We start from the raw sequence: 24,854 nt of genomic DNA, 5'->3' as shown, positions 1-24,854 counted from the left end.
CAAAGATAATTACAGTAACATCTCCTGGTTGTCAAGAATTATTTTTGTCAAATTTGAGCAGTAAACTACAAATTCATGTATAGAAGCCACACTCTAATTTGCACTGAGAACCTTCCAGATGATCCATCCAGAAGCAAACTGTTTCCGTACTACAATCAAATGCATTGCAACAGCTGCAAGCAGCAAGACTACCAACTGCTGTACAAGATAAACAGAACTTTATGCTATACTATACATTACTCACAGCTACACTGGCATATCAGTAATTTTGTTATGATGAGTGATGGTAAGTAAGTAATCTATTATCCATGCTCAGTTGCTTTCACATGTTCACCTGTTAACGTAAGTGTAGCATGACATATAGATGCACTCCCCTCCAACTAACCCGACACACAATAACAAGGCATGCCTATTGCATTGCTACCAAGCAGTGCATGCAGATGAAAGTAAGCAGGTGTGCACTTCTATGCATCATGCTAGATTTCATCAATATCGTTTCAGCAGTTTAGTCATGAACAGGCAAATTCACTTTTATATTTATAAGACTTTAAATTACAGTGTCTTTCTTTTTGTGGTCTGATATTCGTGAAATAAAGCTCGTGTGTTGCCCCAAGCTATGCTCAAGTCACCTGTGAAAATGCAGTGAAAATTTGTGTAGCAGTTTTGGAGATTAGCATGTTCAAAAAGACAGACACAATGGTTATACAGTTTTATTATCAGCATACGTACTTTGATTAGAAACATGGGAAATAAATCCAATGTATATCAGTTATCTTGATGACAAAAATATAAAAATTTGATCAAAAGCACTGAGAAGAAATAAGAAAATGGGAGTGAAATAACACATGAAATTAACTTCTTGACTGAAATGGAATCAACAAGTTTCTATGCTGTAATCAATGATAAGTTTGAATTTCACAGTGGACGAAAGACACTATCAATATCCTCAATTTGCTGTACACATTTATTCAGCTACATTGCTAATATGAAATAATGGATAAACAAAGAGGAAAAGATAAGTGGTGAAGAGAAACAGGCATAACCTTTTTATGTCATTTTTTATTTATCCCACATACATTGCTTTTCAGAGCAACAGCTGCCTTAATGTCAAGAGAATAAATTAAAAATAGAAAAGTATTTTACAAATAAATTACACATGATACACAAAAAGAGGATGAATAAGAAACATTAGGATGGCACATGAAAGATTTTATAGACAATAACTGAAAGCATGTCTTTTCATGTAAAATCTTCCTTTTGAATGTAAGTATTTGATTTAATTATGCAAAACTGCAAGAAAACCTGATCATAGGTCAGTAAAGAACTGTCTTCTGAGACCTGTAAGAGTTCATTCTTTCAAATGTAGACATAGTAAGTCTACACTAAGGTAAGGTGACCCATAATCAGAAATATGATATTTATCATTTATCTTCTTTAGTGAAGGAACAGCATGTTACCTCACTCGACAGCTGCATCACTATTACCATTGCGTACCATGATGTTACTGCTTTTTATTGTAGTAGTACAGTGTCTTCAAGTGATATAATTTTTAAGGAAACTGAGAAAAGTATACTTTCCTGGGGCCTTTCTGGAACATATTGTACATATTATATTTCAGTACATTTATGAAGTGCAACATGTGGCACATAACTCTAAATGTAACAGTTCTTTATATTTTCTGTTTTATATGAGAAAGTAAGAGACTGTAAACAAAACAAACTAACAATTCACATCTAAGATAATGAATTTGACCTAACAAAGACTGAAAATGGAATGTTTTGAAAAACCTCATAATTCAGCAAAGTTACAAAAATTAACTCTGACAATGAAGTGACTGAGGATAGAGGAGAGTGTAAAAGGAGAGAGAGACTGATATGACCGGATACTTGATTGGAAATTCTAAGGCACAATTATATCGAAGGGAAATTTTTGCAAATATTACTAAAGTAACTGTAGAGCTTATTGAGTTGTTTTGTAATAATTTCAGCTCCTCTGTGAGTTCTCAACATTCAGTAGAGCCTGATACTACCACTATACCACAAAGTTAAAAAATGGAACACAGACTAAATTGATCCACATTTTCATTTTTGTCCAAACACATATTCCAGTAATTTTGATTGTGACTACTCTCATGGGAAATTATTAACAATAAATCAATTTCAGAACACAGCATAACCATTGTTGCTTCTCCACACCAGCAATGTTTTTAATGTATCTCCACAAAATGATTAAAATGTATTTTATTGTATCATGCTGACAACGCTCCTATCAAAATTTTCTCTTGTTATAACAATGATAATATCACAATATGCACATGTACTTTCTCATAATATTTTAGAGCTTTTCCACACAAAATTGTGAGACTACAACAATCATCCTTTGTTTCTTTATAGAAAAAATATCACACTTTTACAAATTTCACAAAATCTGCTAATTCTAAAACTGTTTCTAAAACATACCACTCAAACAAAATTTATACAGCATAGATTGCCTAGTCATATTAGAAATTAAGAAAGAACAGCTGTATTTATTTTTGGACAGTAATATCAAGATCCATATATTTATTTAGATATGGATAAACTGTTCAATTATATATTTTTGTGGTGTTTAACACCAAATGAAATATCCCAATAGCTTTCAGAAATGTCAAACCAATAACAATTAAATTACTGGTTATTAACTGTCCTAGAAGCATTTATCAGTTTTCAGGGGATGCTGTTTCTTCTTTATGTGGGCATCATTCATAATTTTAATTACAGAACCCAAGTTTATGTTTCCATACTGTTACACTTGTAAAAGACATTTTTAACACTTGATACCACTGGGGTATGAAGAAAAGCAAAGGGTGACCATCAATTTTCTAATAATTTTTAATTTTATTTTATTTTGGCGAACAAAAATAATACTGATAATGCCTATCCAGTACTGAACATCTCAATAAATATACCATTGCTGTGGCATGGAGAACCCAAATTAACACATCTGTTATGGGAATTTTCACATTATATATTATACTGCATTAAAAAATTAGCAGCTCTGTATATTTATCTATTGATCCAAATATGTACAGCCTTTACTTTCCCTTAAATGATTATGAGAATCATTTATAAAATATTTATGAAGTATAAAAAATATAGCAATTAAAACATCTGAAATAAATATTGTGGTGCGTAAAGCATCTAACAGTTAACACATGTTAACGATGAAAATCATCAACAGAAATAAAAATGTTATTTTACATGTGAAAATGACTGATGAATTGAAACAGACTTTTATGTTTATTATACTGTTTTCCAAAAGGTGTGAAAGTTAATTCTTTAAGGAATGAAACGTAATGAACTGCCCTTTCAAATACCAGTATCACTGTCCAGGATACTTCTAAGGTAAAATACTTTATTTACAGATCAACAATGCCAAAGGCAATAATCTAAGACATGTGTAAGGTATGTTAATAAATCCTTCATTTTTCTTCAATGTTTATTTATTCACTGGATTGGATGATCTTTTTTCAGTTTTATACACATACATGCTGAAAATCTGAGTGTTGCTTCTCATTTTGTATTCACATATTTTTGAGGTCACTGTACAATTATAAGAGTCATTTCCTTTATGGAATGTAGTTGTGATGTGAAAGACTAAGTCATGGTAGGTTTATGAAATATGTTGAAACCAACTGACCCTACTTCCACTGAGCAATGTTTCTAAAATGAGGTCTCAGTTTTGTGATGCTGATAAGAATGGTGCATATGTGGGACTTTTACTGCAAACATTTAACACTAATAGATATACTCTGCATGTTCTGCAGGTCAGTATTGTGAAAATAAACAAACAAATACTTTGGCCTCATCTACATGCTGAAAAATTTTCTCAGCCAAATTTGGTAACAAGACTGTGTCTATGGCACATGTTGGATGTGGAAAAGTTATTTTGTAATACTGTGTCACATTTAATAATAACAAGTTTCTCATTTCATGCAAATTGAGATTCCATTTATCTGTATTTTCACAACACACAAAAGTTAAACAGAGCTTCAACTACCACAGAAAAAGTGAATGCCTAGTCTTGGAGTTAACTTCATGTTCAAATACGAGTCTGAAGCAATCATTGTTGATGACACATACATGTAAGACAAACCTACACAAAAAGATGTTCTGTAGAAGTGCCATGAATTCATCTCACTTTTTCTGGTTTTAAGATTCCTTCATTACTAGCAACAACTTTTCTGAATGTACACTGAAGTGAGCAGTATGTTTATATAACTATTATATACAAAGACTCATATACACTTGTGAATTTTACAACACTAACATACTACTATCATTTCTTAAGTTTTTCTTCGCAGTTCACTGTTTTTCTCAAACCATAACAGTGAACCCAGAAAACTCTTAAGAACAGCCTCCCTCAACAATAAATAATGGTAACTATTTTCAAACAACATAAATATTGAAGAATCACATAATATGGAGAAAAGTCTCTAACCTATCTTGTACAGCCATATCTTCTCACATACAGATTATACATTGAACAATATAGAGAGATTAAAAGAACTTAAAAATGGTTTTACATATTTACAATTCTGTTCCATTTTAGTAACAATGTAATACTTCAGTCAATTCACAACCCCAAACTGCACTTGTGTTTCACAATTATTCTGAATGTTAAATGGGTCTCTCTCTCTCTCTCCCTCTCCCTCTCTCTCTCTCTCTCTCTCTCACACACACACACACACACACACACACATAGTGAAAAAAAATCTAAAACTAATGTTCTGTACCAAAAGTAACAATACTTGGAAATAAAGCTTTTATTAACACTGTAGCTCAATGGAAGTAAGGTTAGCCATTTGGTTGGATAAATAACATATATTTTTTAGTTTTTTACAAGACACCTATGGGTCTATATGGAAACACTGCGTACATTTGCTCACCAAGACAAATCTGATACAAAGCACAAGCATTAAAATGAAGTATAAAGAGTGTGTGATTTTTTCTTTATATAATTTGTACATATGTATAATAAATGTCATACGGTCACTCTTGGATGTGAAACAGAAGTTTACAAGTAGTTACTAATAGCAACCTCATCAACATCCAAGAAAAGACCTATAAGGAAAGGAAGAGAATGCCGTGCTTTTCCATTAAAAATAATCTTAATTACATACCACTATACAACACTCATAATTTTTATAATGTGTTTCATGCAAGAAAATGTAATGTACATGAATTTGGCAGTCTTTAAATGTTTAATATATGCAGTCTATTTGTACACAGGGCACAAAAGAAAACAGTTCAATTTTTATTTTATTAACATCGAGACCAATTATGGAAATTATAATTACATATGATTATCTTAACACCAGTTTGGCCAACCAGTCACACTACTATTTGATACATTCATGGATCTGTATGCTCTGTGATAGGAAACAAAGAGGGTTTCTTTCACAATCATGACAGCTTATCTAAATACACTTCCTGGTCATTCCTCAGAGCCACACTTCACAAACTGCTAGAAAATTAAATGGTCACTAACTGCACTATAGTAGCAAAAATACATCTTCTGATATTGAAAAGTGTGTCTAAGCCTGTTTTACAAACTGAAATTTAACAGTAAGGACAAAACAGAATATAATATTTACTTGCTTGCCAGTGTTATTACTGGACCAGCTAGTTTATGTAAAAAAAGATGATCTATACTGTCCATAACCACTTAGAGGATTTTGAAATGTCCTCACATAAAAGAATTATCTTCATGAAAAAACTCAGATCATTAATGAAATTCTGGGTAGTGTAATCTAACAGAATTGTATCCAGTGATTCATCTAGGGAATTCATCAGACAGGAAACTGTCAGAGAACAAAGCAAGCAACTGCTTTGCAAAAGGAAGTGTGCATAAACTGACTTTCAGCTCATGAAATGCCAATGTAGTCTCTTCATTTTGTCACCTGTACTGCTGGCTGTATTGTGGGAATAACGGGTGGCACAATTGGCCGTCTTCGTGCCAGTTTTGACCTACAAAAGAAATAAAGTTATGTAAGATTACTGCACATTACTAAATATATGAATGAACAGCAAGAAAGACTACAGCTGCTAATACTGAAGGTGAATGAATGCTGTGATGGTATCACCAGAAAACACAAGATGCAAAGATTGCACCCCACCCTGAAACACAAAACTGGCGATGACGCACAGTTTAGCAATCTGATGGGACTTTCAGACTAGGCAACAAGCAAATTTTTTTTACAAAAATTGACATAATATCACTGGAAATGAAATACGCAATCGCTTGTTTTAAAACAGATTTATTGTCTATTTTTATTGGCTATATTTTGCTTTAAGAATTATATAATTAGGTATGAAACTCAAATGCACTTAATTTTCAAGTGACCTCTTACTTTTAAAAAGCTGACACAACACGAGATGTCATTCATGAACAACGTGAAATCGCCTCTCATCTGTCACATCATTTTGAACTGATATAAACAAACATTTTCAACATTTATTTTGTTTCCATTTGCACCATGTTACTTACTTCAAGTTTAAGCTATCATCTTTGAATTATCACCCCTCAAAGCTCATTGTTCCCTTGCGCAGTTCTTTGACAGTTTATGTTGTAGGCACACACAAACTTAGCAGACACGCGTGTACTATATTGCAAAGAAAGTGTGAAACATTCCTCTGATTGTTTCAAGCAGAACTTTCTACCACTTTTTACTAGTGCACTTCAGAGCACCTCACACCATCAAGTGATGTTAAAGAAATAGACAACAGTTAAGTAAGAAACCGTTGAACAAGTCTACTTCAGCACTTTGACAAGTTTTGAAAATGAGACTTTTAGTGTACGAGGGCAAAATTCCCCCTCCCCCGCCCCACTTTCGAGGTTCACTTGATCACAAAATGGAAACCACAGTGAAAAATGATAAAAGTTTATTTGAAATATTTAACTATGCCTTCCAGCTACATCTTTACATAGTAGCTGCTCCAACATACACATGTGTTGTAGTGTTTGCAGCTCGTTATCTGTGGCAAAATACTGTTCTCCTTGTCAGTATTTCATGAGAGCAAAGAGATGAAAATCAGAGGGAGCCAACTCCAGGCTGTGTGGTGAGTGATCAAATACTTCCCATCGAAAATGCTGCGGGAGAGTCTTTGTTGCAACTGGAGTCTGTGGCTGAGCATCCTCAGGAAGAAGAACAATTCCTGATGACAACATTTCTCTTTGCTTCTTCTGAACTGCCCTATGTAGGCACTGATGAGTAAGGGTGTATGGTGCTGCAGTGATGGTCATGTCACATTCCATGAATTCCACCAACAAAACTCCTTTTTGTTCCCAGAATACAGTACTCATACACTTTTTGATATGCTTTCACTGTACGGATTGCTCTTTAGTTTCTTTATTTTTGAAATGGATTCATGTTTTGTCCCCTTTGACAATTTTGTTCAAAAAATTTTCTCCTTCATCATGTTAGCATTGGAAAAATGATAAGGCAGTGTCCATTCACGGTGTTTTCTGTTGGTGAGAGAGTATCTCGGGAACCCATCTCACACAGGGTTCATGGTACTGAAGTGTCTCATTCATGATGGTATAGAAAGTTGACACTAAAATTTCAAGAAATAAATCACTCAACACAAAAATTGTGAGCTGATGAATTTCTTGAATACCCTGATCTACTCATTGAACACTATCGTCAAATGACACTCACTTTCTTCTCTGACGGTCTGTATCATAAATGTCTGTATGCTCTGCTTCAAAAACACTCATGAAAGTTTCACTGTACACAAAAATTTTGACTGCAGTGCACTCCTCAGCATGAAGACATTGAATGACAGCATGTACTTCACACTTGGCAGGAGACACTGTTGTTTTAGGTATGTGATGTGACTTGATCGACAGGCATACTAGAGACATTGTGCAACACATTTGCACAAAGCTTCAATTCCATGACTGACTGGACCTTGGGAGTGGGGAGAAAGGTACATGGTCACCACCAGTTGTTTGTGAACTCACATTTTGGATCAACAATGGTTCATCCTAGTGGCAAAGATGCATACCAGCACAACCAAAATACAGTACTAGACTGAATACCAGACTTAATTTTATTTGACTGTCATTACAACCAATGAGAACAAGGAAAAGTTAGGATTTAATGTCCCATCAACTAGAAGTTATTGGAGACAGGACACTAACTCACTGGATGAATATAATGTAGGAACACTGCCATAATCTAATGAATGGAAAAAAACCACATATACTTGAAGTGATTTGAGTAAACTACAGAAATCCCAGTCTTTATTGCTAGATGGAAATCTAATCTCCATTCTTCCCCAATGCAAGTCCAGTGTCTTAACGACTTCTGCACCTCACTCAGTGGCACAACATGAAAGGGAAGAGGGGTGAGTAATGAGTATGGAATACAAAATAATTAAGGAACTGCCAGTCCATGGAGTCCTGAGGTAATATCAATATCTTGTAAAATGCAGATTGTGGAAATAATAGTCTTGTCTTGTTTTTGTGTGCGAGTTTTAAATATTGCATAGCTGTGTGTATACAATATAGTGAAAATATTAAATAGCAAAATCACTACATAAACAGGAACTTTTAAAACACTACTGAGTTGGCTGTATGGCCAAGATGCCAAACAACAATATTAAAAATGATAATATAAAAAAAGATATCGAATGACAAATCAATACATGAAGTTGCTATCAGTTTGACCTACCTGATTTGACCTGCTAACAGAGGATTTATGGCATACAGCCAGTCATGCACCTCTTTGTCTCCCAAAGTCTGTAATAAAAATCCTCTGTGTTTTGTTACAACACTGAAAAAAAGATTGAAAGTGTGTTATTTTCACTGGTATGAAGTTACCAATGCTCATTTCATTCAGTCATTGCACTCTGTTGATATCAACATGAAGGCAAACTTTTAGAGATGTGGAGCATGTCAAGGTACACACAGATAAAGTGAAGCAGCCCTTAGAAATTGCATTAATAATTAATTAGTGTCCAGCTGCTTTCAATATTTGTTCTTACTCAAGCAGTGTTTGATTTAGTAAAATCATGGAGAATGAATATAGAACAAATAACCAACAAAGTCACAGACAATCGTAAAAGAATAGAGGAAGGGACAGATTTAATAAGGAATTGTTAAATAACTATTGTAAATTAATATGTACATGCAAAATTAATATTAATGTCTCACATACAGTTCAGCAAGAGAAATTCTCATATTCATTCATCCCTTCATTAACTCACTAACACCAAGTGTTCTCTGAATCCCACTGTGAAGAAGAGCCTTCACATTTTCCCTTACTTCCACACTACTACTACTACTACTACTACTACTACTACTGCAGACATAAACTACTTATTTATTCATCTTCATGAACAAAACTCACCTTGAAAAAGGTGCCATTAAATACATAACTGCAAGGATTTGTTCTAAATTTCTACGTACATAAATTGCTGTTTAATTAAGTTAAGGGCTTCATCAATGTTAATGATAATAATGTTACACTGAACCATTCACATAAAGTTAACTCTCAATTAATCCACAAATAGGAGTGCTCACCTGAAAGCATTTGGCACCTTAACCATTTCCAGTTGGTCTTCAGAATATTCCACTTGTGCTGTAGCTAAATTAATAAGTGCTCGTTCTACAGGATCCTTTTCTTCTCGGAAAATAAACACGTATGGCCTTCGTACAGCCTACAAAAGATTAAATATTAAATCATGTACCTGTCTCGAAATATTGTATCGCAACAGTGTGATACAACTCTATAAATCATAAATTATTCACAACTTACTGGCACCATTACTGAACAATTCAGATAGAATGTTTCTAAGAGTCTGTTAGATGTAAACCCAAAGAGCAAAAACGGTTCGTTGAAGAGAAAAACCTCTGTAGCACTAAGCCCCATACGTCTGAATGTAGAACTTATAAATTTGTATTTTTATTCCATAGAATGTATAGTGTGAGTCATCTTGTCTGTGTTTCTACTATGCTGATATTTATCAAGACTATATTTTGCATGTTTTGTAGTGAGATGATAGCTTCCGGAAAAAAGCTCAGGAATGAGAGTGGAGTACCACAATGCATGTTGCCTATGAAAAACATATGGTATCAATGTAGCAAGTGAGCAGAGAGTCTGAATGCATGGTCAGGGTCAAACACAGAACTATGAGAGCTTGACAGTGTGAAGAATTCACAATGCAAATGCAAGTGAGAGCAGGTGAATGAAACAAGAAGCCGAGCTAGAAGTGGCATGTGGCTAACTTTGGAGTCTGCGTGGTTGCACCAGGAAAATTACACCTCCCAGTGCAGTGCCCAATGCCACTAACACCACTTAAGATGCAGTCACATATGACATTGACTCTTAGACGATGAACAACTCCTCGTATGACATACAGGAACAACTCCTCGTATGACATACATGAGTATGGTGGGGATACCAAATACCTTCCCCTGTTTAGAGGCAGACAGGGCCAAAAATGCCCCAGACTGTACCAGACTCACCAAGGAACAAGGGCTAACAGGAGTATCTGCAAGGGGTTATGCATGGGTACTATCTACCAGGATGCCAGAGGCAAGATGATGGACTTACACTAGATCAGCGACTGGTGGTCAAGAGGTCGAATAGTAGTAGTTTGTATTAGGTGATTAAGAAATTGTGGCTCCTTACAGACCCTGAAAAACTAGAATTTGCAGGGTTGAGTACATTACTAATGTACTACAGTGGTCAACTAATACACATGATAACTGCTCACTTACAGTTCAGTCAACATTATAAGCATCCCAGGCAGTCATATGCAATATAGATAGCCAACTTACAGGGGGATTCGGATGTAGATGACATGTTGAGTGTAAACAATGCAGCATATCCTGCACAGGCTCTAATTTGTGATGTCATGGTGTGGCTGGTGCCAGATAGGACAGTTCAGACTAAAGTGTTAGTACATTTAGATGCAATGTTAGACAAGGTAGCACTAATTGCAAAATCAGAGGAGTTGGTTGCTGCAGTGAAAAATGTGTTTTTGGATGATTGGCAGATGGCAAAACTTGACAGTTCACACCAGCAGGACGGGTCCCCATCCAAGGTTACTCAGGCTCTAGTGCCCAAGTCAGCAAATTGGTTAGCCAATTGTAGTAATGGAGGGGATTCCCCAGCATCTCACCATTGATCAGTTATATAGGTGGGTGCCACAGTAGACTGCTCTATGTCTCTGCAGCACAAGTCACCCACAGCAGGCACAGGGTACCGTTGTTCCACAGTCTCAGACTCACCCCTGTAGGTACAGCAGTTTTCATCTGGCTGCCCCGTAAATGACTGCCGATACAGAATGAAACTTCCATGAAATATTTTATGTTGTTTTTCCAGTTTGCCACATGTCAGGAAGAGATTGTCACACCTTCATGTTGCTGACTAGCAGTTATTCCAGCAAATATGGCATAACTGACAGAGAAAGTGTAAGAATTTTACAATCACTGCAGAACTTATTAAAAAAGAATGCCTGTTCTATTCTAGGGCATGTTAAAAAATTCTGACGAAAAAGTATGTGGTTTTGTCACTATGAGACATTACTTAAATTGCCTTCCTGGTTATTGTGTTGTAGCTAGTCAGTTAGTCTGCCATGAGAGCTTTGTTTGTTACATATTATCTTTATATATCTGACCACTTAGATGTTCAAAGTGTGTATTTCAGCTGTTTAATTTTGATGATACTTTTAAGTTTTATATTTCGTATAGTCTTTGTATAGTTATACGTTCTGTTACTTGCTCTGTATTTCTGGTTTGCAGACAATCTGAGGTTGGGTTCTACCTGAAATGTGTCAGATAAAGTCATTGATTTATCAGCTGGGTTAAAATTGCCTTTTGGCCATCCACATGTTTACAAAGTTGCCCCCAAATCACTTCTGGTGAATGTCAGGATGGTTCTCATTAAAACTTTGATGGCCCAGCACACCAGAAGCTTCCGATCCTTCTCCAATGACCTCATCAACAAAAGTGTATTACTTGTTAAGTCAATGTGTAAGACAATCTTTATACCTAAAGGTAAAGATACTAATTAGTAATAAAATTTTTGCAGAAATGATACACAAAACTTCTGCTAAATATTGACTACAAAAGACAACGGTAATTTCAAAAATTTGGAGTCAAAGGAACCAGATTAATACCTGAAATAATCAGGATGGAGAACATCTTCTCTATACTTGAGAAACATGTTCTTTATCCTTCCTGAAGAATATACATATGAAAGCTACAGCATTGATCATACTTCTTCAGGACATCAGAAGAATCAGGCAAGGATATTCCATTGCACCAGAACTATTTTCAGGAGTCTGAGAGTTTTTAAATACTTAAGCTCAGAAAAAAAGCTTCATGACAGACGTTAACAGAACACAGCCAAACTGCCTAAGTTAAAATAGTACAAATGAACAATAATGTCATATTAATAACTAATGAAATTTAGGTTTAGGGCATTTGAAGATGATTGGGTGGTCAATAAAAGGAATAAACGAAAGAGTAAGGCTCAAAACCACATCAACCAAAACGACTAAAAATAAACACAAAATATATCTATTTAAAACAGCAGATAAAAATTTGCTTGTTGCCTTCCTAAGAGAGAGTCTCCATTCCTTCCAATCTAATTATGTAAGTATAGACCAGATATGGCTCAAATTCAAAGATACAGTATCGATAGCAATAGATAGATTCATACCGCATGAAGTTAATAAGAGACAGGACTGATCCACCATGGTACACAAAACACGTCAGAACACTGTTGCAGAAGCAACGAAAAAAGCATACCAAATTTAGAAGAAAGCAAAATCCCCAAGACTGGCTAAGTTTCCTGGAAGCTCATAATTTAGTGCGGATGTGAATGGGAGATACTTTTAATAGTTTCCACAATGAAACATTGTCTCAAAATATGGTAGAAAACCCAAAGAGATTCTGGTCATATCTAAAGTACACCAGTAGCAAAAAACAGACAATACCGTCACTGTGCGATAGCGATGGAAATGTTACCGATGATGGTGCCTCTAAAGCGGAGTTACTAAATACAGTTTCCTGTAATTCCTTCATGAAAGAAGACGAAGTAAATATTCCAGAATTCGAAACCAGAACAGCTGTTCGAAACCAGAACAGCTGTTAGCAAGAGTGACATAAAAGTAGATATCTTAGGTGTTGCAAAACAACTCAAATCACTTAAGAAAGGCAGGGCTTCTGGTCCAGATGGTATACCAATCATGTTCCTTTCAGGGTTTGCAGACACAATAGTGCCTTTCTTAGCAATCGCATACAACCACTCACTTGACGAAAGGTCTGTTCCTAAAGACTGGAAAATAGCACAGGTCACACCAATATTCAAGAAAGGAAATAGGAGTAACCCATTAAATTACTGACCCATATCACTGACCTCAATTTGCAGTAGGATTTTGGAGCATATACTGTATCCGAACATTATGAATCACCTTGAAGAGAATGACTTATTGATGCATAACCAACACGGATTCAGAAAATATTGTTCTTGTGCAACGCAGCTAGCTCTTTATTCCCATGAAGTAATGAGTGCTGTTGACAAGGGATCTCAGATCAATTCCATATTCCTAGATTTCCAGAAGGCTTTCCGTTCCTCATAAGTGACTATTAATCAAATTGCGTGCATATGGAGCATCGTCTCAGTTGTGTGACTGGATTCATGATTTCCTCTCAGAGAGGTCACAGTTCATAATGATAGACAGTAAATCATCGAGTAGAATAGAAATGATATATGGAATTCCACAAGGTAGTGTCATAGGCCCTCTGCTGTTCCTGATTTACATAAATGATCTAGGTGATAATCTGAGCTGCCCCCTTAGATTGTTTGCAGATGATGCTGTAATTTGCTGCCTAGTAAAATCATCAGATGATCAATTCCAATTACAAAATGATCTAGAGAGAATTTCAGTATGGTAAAAAAAGTGGCAATTGGCACTAAACAAAGAAAAGTGTGAGGTCATCCACATGGGTACTAAAAGAAATCCAATAAATTTTGGGTATACGATAAATCACACAAATCTAAGGGCTGTCAATTTGACTAAATACCTAGGAATTACAATTACGAGCAACTTAAATTGGAAAGACCACATACTGTGGGGAAGGCAAAACGGAGACTGCGCTTTGTTGGCAGAACACTTAGAAGATGCGACAATCCCACTAAAGAGAGAGCCTACATTAAACTTGTCCGTCCTCTGCTGGAATATTGCTGCATGGTGTGGGATCATTACCATGTAGGATTGACAGAGGACATCGAAAAAGTGCAAAGAAGGACAGCTCATTTCTTGTTATTGCGCAATAGGGGTGAGAGTGTCAATGATATGATACACGAGTTGGGGTGTCAGACACTGAAATAAAGGCGGTTTTCTTTGCGGCGAGATCTAGTTATAAAATTTCCATCACAAACTTTCTCTTCCGTACATGAAAATATTTTGTTGACACCCACCTATGTAGGGAGAAATGATCATCATAATAAAATAAGAGAAATCAGAGCTCGAACGGAAAGATTTAGGTGTTCCTTTTTCGCATGCACCATTCGAGAGTGGAATGGTAGAGAAGTAGTATGAAAATGGTTAGATGAATCCTCTGCCAGGCACTTAAGTGTGAATTGCAGAGTAACCACACAGATGTAGACGTAGAGTAAAAATAGACTGGAGAGTTTTTAGTAAACTAAATTGATAAGTTAAAGTAGTTCCATACATACTGAAAGCAATGAGTGATTTGCTAAAATTAACATTTTAATGCACATATCACGATCCTGTGATCACATTCCATAAGATATTGTGGATATATGTGGAAATAAACAATTACAAATGTTGCACAGCATGTTGATCAAAAATTCTAGACCACCAACGGTACAATCTTTCACAATCAAATTTTGGCAACAAACATTCCTTCTACAGTCAGTTTTCAAACCATCATGCTGAGGCAACCACAAGTGAATAATTACGATTTAGTGACTTTAACAGCTGCTTTGGCTTTTAGCATCTTAATAACTACACATGTCATGACTGGATCACTTACCACCCATCTTTTTTTCCAGCCATTTGTCTTATGCTCCAAGATATTGAGGTAGCCTTTCCGGGAAACAACTGGGCTGATGCGGATTTCTTCCATTTCTGGAACATACAGGACAAGGCCAGGAGAAGAGCTTGTTGACATTGCACTTTCCTGCTGCCCTGGTGTCTGCTGCTGTTGCGATTGGTCCGGCACAAGTGTAGACGCGTCTCCAGATGTTGAGTTACAGCAGAATGGCTCAGGGGCCACTGCTCTCATTTTTTCCGGTGAACACAGTCTGCAACAGTCATAGGTAGGCAGTTTCTTGACACTTAAAACTGGATGCTGAAGGAAGAACTGCATCAAATATAAATAATTGAGTAAACTAATATGAGATAGAATTGCTGACCTTTATTACATTCTAGAGGCAAAATTCTAGAGGGGGGGGGGATGAAGAGGAATTTACACTGACAATAAGCAAATGGCCTAGTGCACCGTTAGCCAATACTCATTACATGCACCCTGCTACTTTCCTGCTTTACATTTGGGACTCTGCCAGTCTTCAGTTATGTTTTAAGTTTCTGTGTGTTGCTGACCAGCTGACCTTTGTTTCGGGTGGCTGGTAAGCAGATGCTCTACTTCTCTCATAAAAATTTTTAGTATTCATATTTTTCTTCCATTTTGAGTAATTTTATGAACAAGTGTGTTAAACAAATATATATTCACAATGATTATGTAATGTGCATGATAACAGGATGCTTACTCAGCTGATGAGGTGGATATAACACTCGATGACATGTCAGGAGTCTCTTCAGTTGGAGAAAGATCTGCATGTTTTGCCATTGGTAAATCCTGCAAATCAATTTCCAATTAAAGAGAGGCAAACAATGTAAGAAAGAAATGATACTGAGCACAATCTACTTTAAATAAATTTTTACCTTTGTAGGTATCCTGCCCTGAATAAGCCGAATACATTTTGTTGCCAGTTCTCTTTCATGTTCAGTCATCTCCCAAGGTTCATAGACATCCTTAGATGGTGGCTGGAGGATTACAGGGCTTGCCCGGCCTTCATTTGTTGCTTTTGCCACCATGTTACAGACTTCCTTTACAAAAAAAAAAAAAAAGCAAAATATAGGGATTAACTACAGAAAGTAAACAACTGAATTGTCTGTTTTACATTCATGACATCATTATAATGATGCTCTGATTAGAAAAATAAGGTAAAAACTATTTCTCTTTAGGAGTAGAAATTGTGAATTACTTCAATTAATAGCTACTTAAGATAATATAACAATGGCAGAAGAAACTTATAAGCACTGTGAATAGAGCTAGCACAAGATAAATTTTAAAAAGTTGAAAAACATGGGTGATATTAAATGTAAATGTTCAACACTAGCAGGTTTCTGAATTTTAGATAAAGAATGTTTTATGTAATCCTTTCTTCTGTTTTCTGAGTTCCTGTGTCCTAACTATCACAAATGATTTCCTCCAGTAATACATATTTTCTATTTTATATCTTTAGAATATTGCTATTCACCTTTCTAAGGCATCTTTCTTCTTTTATTCCCATATAAAATTCTATACCATGTGTCCCAAATGTTCCATTTTAAGAAATTGTTGATATCTTTCTATCCAGAAGGCAGTATTCATTTATTTCCATTCCAGGACTGATTACTATTTTTGAGCTTCTGATCCTCATGCTTTATATAAGGAAAAAGTTGTCAAGGAGAATGTAGGAAGACAATATCAGTAGTGCTATTTTAAAAAGTGTCTTGAGATTTCCTTTCTATATTTTGATGTTATTACTCTAATTTTATTGCCGTAAGATCCACAAACTGCTTATCAATCACTCTTTATTTAACCTCTAATTTCCTTAAAATTCCACAAGATCCAATTACATTTAGCACTAAAAAATATCACTGGGTTCTAGTGACACACTTTTTAATCATGGTTTTTCCCTTTCTTACTCTCAACATTAAGTACAAAAGTACAGGATGTACTTTATTATTATTCCTGTCATACATGAACCATGGACCTTGCCGTTGGTGGGGAGGCTTGCGTGCCTCAGTGATACAGATAGCCGACCCGTAGGTGCAACCACAACGGAGGGGCATCTGTTGAGAGGCCAGACAAACGTGTGGTTCCTGAAGAGGGGCAGCAGCCTTTTCAGTAGTTGCAAAGGCAACAGTCTGGATGATTGACTGATCTGGCCTTGTAACAATAACCAAAACGGCCTTGCTGTGCTGGTACTGCGAACGGCTGAAAGCAAGGGGAAACTACAGCCGTAATTTTTCCCAAGGGCATGCAGTTTTACTGTATGATTAAATGATGATGGCGTCCTCTTGGGTAAAATATTCCGGAGGTAAAATAGTCCCCCATTCGGATCTCCGGGCGGGGACTACTCAAGAGGATGTCGTTATCAGGAGAAAGAAAACTGGCGTTCTACGGATCGGAGCGTGGAATGTCAGATCCCTTAATCGGGCAGGTAGGTTAGAAAATTTGAAAAGGGAAATGGATAGGTTGAAGTTAGATATAGTGGGAATTAGTGAAGTTCGGTGGCAGGAGGAACAAGACTTCTGGTCAGGTGACTACAGGGTTATAAACACAAAATCAAATAGGGGTAATGCAGGAGTAGGTTTAATAATGAATAGGAAAATAGGAATGCAGGTAAGCTACTACAAACAGCATAGTGAACGCATTTTTGTGGCCAAGATAGATACGAAGCCCACACCTACTACAGTAGTACAGGTTTATATGCCAACTAGCTCTGCAGATGACGAAGAAATTGAAGAAATGTATGATGAAATAAAAGAAATTATTCAGATTGTGAAGGGAGACGAAAATTTAATAGTCCTGGGTGACTGGAATTCGAGTGTAGGAAAAGGGAGAGCAGGAAACATAGTAGGTGAATATGGATTGGGGCTACGAAATGAAAGAGGAAGCCGCCTGGTAGAATTTTGCACAGAGCACAACATAATCATAGCTAACACTTGGTTTAAGAATCATGAAAGAAGGTTGTATACATGGAAGAACCCTGGAGATACTAAAAGGTATCAGATAGATTATATAATGGTACAACAGAGATTTAGGAACCAGGTTTTAAATTGTAAGACATTTCCAGGGGCAGATGTGGACTCTGACCACAATCTATTGGTTATGACCTGTAGATTAAAACTGAAGAAACTGCAAAAAGGTGGGAATTTAAGGAGATGGGACCTGGATAAACTGAAAGAACCAGAGGTTGTACAGAGTTTCAGGGAGAGCATAAGGGAACAACTGACAGGAGTGGGGGAAAGAAATACAGTAGAAGAAGAATGGGTAGCTTTGAGGGATGAAGTAGCGAAGGCAGCAGAGGATCAAGTAGGTAAAAAGACGAGGGCTAGTAGAAATCCTTGGGTAACAGAAGAAATATTGAATTTAATTGATGAAAGGAGAAAATATAAAAATGCAGTAAATGAATCAGGCAAAAAGGAATACAAACGTCTCAAAAATGAGATCGACAGGAAGTGCAAAATGGCTAAGCAGGGATGGCTAGAGGACAAATGTAAGGATGTAGAGGCCTATCTCACTAGGGGTAAGATAGAAACTGCATACAGGAAAATTAAAGAGACCTTTGGAGATAAGAGAACGACTTGTATGAATATCAAGAGCTCAGATGGAAACCCAGTTCTAAGCAAAGAAGGGAAAGCAGAAAGGTGGAAGGAGTATATAGAGGGTCTATACAAGGGCGATGTACTTGAGGACAATATTATGGAAATGGAAGAGGATGTAGATGAAGATGAAATGGGAGATATGATACTGCGTGAAGAGTTTGACAGAGCACTGAAAGACCTGAGTCGAAACAAGGCCCCCGAAGTAGACAACATTCCATTGGAACTACTGACGGCCTTGGGAGAGCCAGTCCTGACAAAACTCTACCATCTGGTGAGCAAGATGTATGAAACAGGCGAAATACCCTCAGACTTCAAGAAGAATATAATAATTCCAATCCCAAAGAAAGCAGGTGTTGACAGATGTGAAAATTACCGAACTATTAGTTTAATAAGTCACAGCAGCAAAATACTAACACGAATTCTTTACAGACGAATGGAAAAACTAGTAGAAGCCAACCTCGGGGAAGATCAGTTTGGATTCCGTAGAAACACTGGAACACGTGAGGCAGTACTGACCTTACGACTTATCTTAGAAGAAAGATTAAGGAAAGGCAAACCTACGTTTCTAGCATTTGTAGACTTAGAGAAAGCTTTTGACAATGTTGACTGGAATACTCTCTTTCAAATTCTAAAGGTGGCAGGGGTAAAATACAGGGAGCGAATGGCTATTTACAATTTGTACAGAAACCAGATGGCAGTTATAAGAGTCGAGGGACATGAAAGAGAAGCAGTGGTTGGGAAGGGAGTAAGACAGGGTTGTAGCCTCTCCCCGATGTTGTTCAATCTGTATATTGAGCAAGCAGTAAAGGAAACAAAAGAAAAATTCGGAGTAGGTATTAAAATCCATGGAGAAGAAATAAAAACTTTGAGGTTCACCGATGACATTGTAATTCTGTCAGAGACAGCAAAGGACTTGGAAGAGCAGTTGAATGGAATGGACAGTGTCTTGAAAGGAGGATATAAGATGAACATCAACAAAAGCAAAACAAGGATAATGGAATGTAGTCTAATTAAGTCGGGTGATGCTGAGGGAATTAGATTAGGAAATGAGACACTTAAAGTAGTAAAGGAGTTTTGCTATTTGGGGAGCAACATAACTGATGATGGTCGAAGTAGAGAGGATATAAAATGTAGACTGGCAATGGCAAGGAAAGCATTTCTGAAGAAGAGAAATTTGTTAACATCGAGTATAGATTTAAGTGTCAGGAAGTCATTTCTGAAAGTATTTGTATGGAGTGTAGCCATGTATGGAAGTGAAACATGGACGATAAATAGTTTGGACAAGAAGAGAATAGAAGCTTTCGAAATGTGGTACTACAGAAGAATGCTGAAGATTAGATGGGTAGATCACATAACTAATGAGGAAGTATTGAATAGGATTGGGGAGAAGAGAAGTTTGTGGCACAACTTGACCAGAAGAAGGGATCGGTTGGTAGGACATGTTCTGAGGCATCAAGGGATCACCAATTTAGTATTGGAGGCAGCGTGGAGGGTAAAAATCGTAGAGGGACACCAAGAGATGAATACACTAAGCAGATTCAGAAGGATGTAGGTTGCAGTAGGTACTGGGAGATGAAAAAGCTTGCACAGGATAGAGTAGCATGGAGAGCTGCATCAAACCAGTCTCAGAACTGAAGACCACAACAACAACAACAGGTGAACTAATTCCCATCGAGCAGTTCTCTAGGTGAGTTCATATGCTGCAGTAGACAACAGTTTGAAAAGTGTAAAATGCTGAATTGATGGTTCAACAGATTTGTTATTTAGTTACCCAACTTTCTCCTCCATAATACTGATCATGTTAGTCAAGTATATTTTGGATACCAGACTCAAATAATCCTCAATTTTCTATATAAACAATTTTAGTCCATAGGAGGGCATGCTATTGGTTCTACTTCCTTGTTGACATTAAAATCTTTCAGAGTTTTCAATGAATGTTGATTTTTTTTGTAAAACCTTTTAGCCAAGATTGCATAAAGGAAAATAGATAACTGCACCAAAAGCAAATTGTGGAAATAATAGAACTCCACACCTTAGTCAAATAGCTTTAACAGAATTCCAAAACGAATGCATATGCAAAGTACTCATCTTTCACAAACAGACTATTGCAATCTTGTTACAACTACTATCCTGAGCTTTCCTAAGTGAACTCATCTAAGTGTATTTGCAAAATATGATTTCTAACAATTATTTGACTGACATTTATTTGGTTGTGTTTACCATGGAACACACTATCATAGTTGAAATGAAAGATAAGGTACGTGTCATGTTGAACACCACAGAAGATCATACGTTTTCTGTATGTATGTACATTCATACATTAGCTTTTAGTTACTGTGTCTTGTTTCTTTTGTGGACATCAAGTACTTTTAGCTCCAGATGGGGTGGTTCTCTGGGTACCCAATAAATTTTATGGGAATTTCATTTATAGCAGACAGTTTGCTTTTTGCAAAAAAAAAAAGAGGATGTTATACAGAATACTTTCTATGTTGTTCATACCAGACATCACAATTTACAAAACAGAATTTTCAAGTGTAAATGTCTGCTTGCAGCTGATGATGCTTGAGAACATAGGTTTGCAAAGGGAGATGTCAAGAAGAAGATAAATAAAATAGTATAAATGTGAGCAATTCCCAAGCTAATGCACTGTGTCATAAACTGTATAATCTAAAAGTGTAAAAGTGTAAAGCTGGGATGTCTTCTTCATTAGTTCATGCAAAGCTTTATCCATTTGGGTTCTTAGACAATAAGCACTTTAAGTTGTGGTTCTGCTGAGGAAGGGTATTTCAAACAATTACAAATAGCTTAGGTGCAACACTCATTACTTCTGTAGTAATATGGAATGCAAATGAGATAATATTGTGTAAAAGACTATCCCCTTTGAATAAAAGTAGCTGGAGAACACAAGCATAAAACTGTCCCAGTGATTTTCTCTAATCCATTGTTAGCAATTAGAACTGCTCCACCAGATTACTAGCTATGAGTTTTTTCACTTTGAGCAATATCTTAATATGATATATAATTCTTATTCAAATACTACACTGTGAGTTTGGGAATTACCCTTATGAAATATTAATAGAACCACAAGTATCTTGACTGCATATCAAAGTGATATGACAGTACAAATTCTTTCAATAATGCCACTCCTTGTAAGAATTAGTTACAAAATATCTACAAGGAAGGGTGACTGAAATAGTTTTCACGTCAAGGGTGGCAAGCTCTAAAGGAAGTATCTTTGGAGTGAGAAACAAGCTTGCAACTCATGTATATTATATTTCAGTTTTGATGATAAATGTCAGACTGTTTACCAAAAGATTTACAATTTCAGCAACATAAACAAAGGCTTGTAGAGGGTGAATACCAAGAAAAGGCAATATCTGAAGCTGTGTAGCTTACAACAACATTGTCCTTTTGAACAATGACATGGCTATGGCTTGTACGTTCCCTTTTTTTGCAAGCCAGAAACATGCGGAAGACATTAATGCATCTTTGTCTGCTGACACATCTGTCATGTGGATTTTAGGAAGCAAAGATCAGTCAGCTGAACCCCATGCAAAGTAAAAAACTGCAAAATTTGGCAGAAAGAGTTGTTCAATGAATGTGACATATGAAATCGTAGCAAACGGAGAATCACATGCACGGAAAATGGCTTGTGAACTAAGGACACTTACTTTATATTTCAAATGTTTTAACTGATCAACAGGAATGTGACAGGGCTGAATGCAGTTATTTTGTATTCGTAAACAGGTGTAAATAACATGCTGCAAATATGAGCACTGCCAAAAAAAGAAAATAATTTAATACTGTTGTTTTATTTGGTTACACAAGACAAAAATCTGTGTTGTTTCATAAGTTATGTTTAAATGACTTAAAAAATAACTTGTGAGCCGTACGCAATACAACTTATGATAAATATGCTAATTAAGCTTGGGTAATTTAAACAAATGCCAAGTGTATTACAAAGTGAAAGAAAATGAATGATTTTATTATGAATCTGCATAAATTAATTCTGTGGTTCTATAAACATTCTTATCAACATATACTGCTGGCATTGTCTAATTCTGCAATGAATGCCATAAATATTCTGACATTTAGCAACAAAACAGAAACAAGTCACCGTCACTTAATGATTCCAGTAAAAAAATCTGCTGCGTTTTTAGAGGGGCAATGTTAGAAAGAAAGAAAAATGCTCCCTTTTCTTCATCAAGGTCTGCACTACAAATAATGTATAGTGTGTGCCATTCATGCTATAAGGCAGGTGAGCATTCTGTTATAGCTGTTGCCACATAGTCTCATGTTTTCTTCTGTCAGCTGTTGTGATTTTCCTTGTTATTTGCCTTCCTCTCATAGTTAATAAAAATGGCATACAAACAGATCACAATTACAGACAAAATGTGACTAAAATAACGAATGTAGGATATATTATAGCCCATAGCCTTTAGCATATAAAAATAACAAAGCTGAGTGTTCTGGACACGTTTTATTGTTCCTGAATATTCAATACTTAACATAATACACTTAAGGACAAAGCGATAATAATGCTGTAAGGGTCACTACAGTTTATGGGGAATGACTACTGGAAAAATGAAGCCATCAATGATTACTGAATCACTGTCAACAATACTATTCAAACAAATTCTTGTCATAGACCAAAACAGTTAAGGGGTAGGGTCTACTCCTGTTCTGGTTGTGAAAATAACAATTTTTATTCCCATGACTCTATCTTTTGAGAATAATTTGTTTAATCTGATATATAAAATAGTCTCAGTTGCGCCCAGATATTGCTGCTTCATGTCTAATGTTAAGATGAAACACATATGCAAACGCTACCACTAATTCTGACAAAATATGTCTTCACAGATAATACATACAGATGCCAGTACTAAAGTATGTTCTTAATAGATAATGGATAGAGATGTTAATACTAATTGGCTTACTTTTTCAGACTTTGTGAAGTCATGACTGCAAGTTGTGGATGGATTCCTGTCAATCCCCAGCCTTTCTCTAAGGAGCAACATGTGCCGAACTCTCTCCACTTCCTCCAACCGTGTCAGCTTTTCAAGTTCCCACTGATGATCAAAAATTAGACTGTCTCCACGGGGTCGCCAACCGTGTAAATTCTCTTCACCACGCACATATGTTGAGCTCGTGTCCAACACTCGGCGTTGTCGCCTTTGTACTCCTGTGAAATAAATAATGTTTGGCTCTTGTGCTGATCTGACTCTTTTGAATATTAAGTTTCCTTTTCCTCTCGCAAGAATATCAATAAAATTTACAATTTTTGGATTGTTCCAGAAAGCTTAGGTGAAATTAGAAATACTAGAGTATCAATCAAAATATGTGATGTTTAGTGACATGCACATTATTTGTGTTTTGATATACATTGATAAATCAAAACATTATGACCACTGCCCACCGTGATGTGGTATGCCACCTGGTGGCATTGCGGTAACAAAAGTATGTAAATGGAGCAGTTACTGATGGGGGATCACTCTAGCAAAGATATGGGCTGCAAGTGGAGAAATCCATTGAGAAAAGTGACTTTGACAATGGGCAGATAATTATTGTGCAGGGCCTGTGAATGAGTATCTTTAAAACGGCAAAGCTGGTCGAATGTTCACGTGCTAATGTTGTGAGCATCCATGGCAACAGGTAGAAGGGACAGTGAAACTGCCAGTAGACACCAAATAGTTGGATGTCACAGAAAGTGGTGTTTTCGAGGCTTGTCTGCTCTGTAGAGCAGGATAGATGGTGATATAAGGCATCTCTACCAAAAGATCACAGCCCTGGTGCACACACAAGTGTTTTGGAGCACATCGTTCATCGTACGTTTCTGAATATGGAGCTCCGCAGCACACCATCCCTATCTATTCACTTGTCGACCCAATGATTTCGACAGTTGTGATTGTAGTGGGCACGGGACCATCATGATTCGACTGTAGTTCATTGAAAACATGTCAGCTCTTTGGGTGAATCACATTTTTACTACTCTAGTTTGATGGTCATCCCCACAAACGCCTGCATTGAGGTTAATGGTGGCTCAAAACGTGCAGTGCATCATGGACGCAGGCTGGTGGGAGCAGCACTACGCTATGGGAGATTTCTCTTGTGCATGCATGGGACCTGTAGTAGTAATTAAAGACACACAGATAGTTACAAATCACCTGCATC

General features: G+C 36.4%; 1 protein-coding gene across 1 annotated transcript in view; it reads right to left on the bottom strand.

Moving 5' to 3' along the window:
* Positions 1-1,041: 1,041 nt before the first annotated feature.
* Positions 1,042-24,854, bottom strand: part of LOC124596563 (kinesin-like protein unc-104) — a 334,536-nt gene continuing 310,723 nt past the window's right edge. The window contains exons 31-37 of the mRNA XM_047135747.1: positions 23,621-23,865; positions 15,969-16,133; positions 15,794-15,882; positions 15,058-15,328; positions 9,568-9,704; positions 8,717-8,818; positions 1,042-6,008 (exon numbers count right to left, since the gene is read on the bottom strand). Of these exons, the coding sequence (XP_046991703.1) occupies positions 5,930-6,008; positions 8,717-8,818; positions 9,568-9,704; positions 15,058-15,328; positions 15,794-15,882; positions 15,969-16,133; positions 23,621-23,865 (1,088 nt within the window). The 3' untranslated portion in view covers positions 1,042-5,929. The remainder of the gene's footprint in view (positions 6,009-8,716; positions 8,819-9,567; positions 9,705-15,057; positions 15,329-15,793; positions 15,883-15,968; positions 16,134-23,620; positions 23,866-24,854) is intronic.

The sequence above is a fragment of the Schistocerca americana genome, chromosome 2, assembly GCF_021461395.2.
Source record: "Schistocerca americana isolate TAMUIC-IGC-003095 chromosome 2, iqSchAmer2.1, whole genome shotgun sequence".
Lineage (NCBI taxonomy): Eukaryota > Metazoa > Arthropoda > Insecta > Orthoptera > Acrididae > Schistocerca > Schistocerca americana.
Note: the sequence above shows the minus strand (reverse complement) of the source record. Positions and strands in the feature narration are given on the sequence as shown.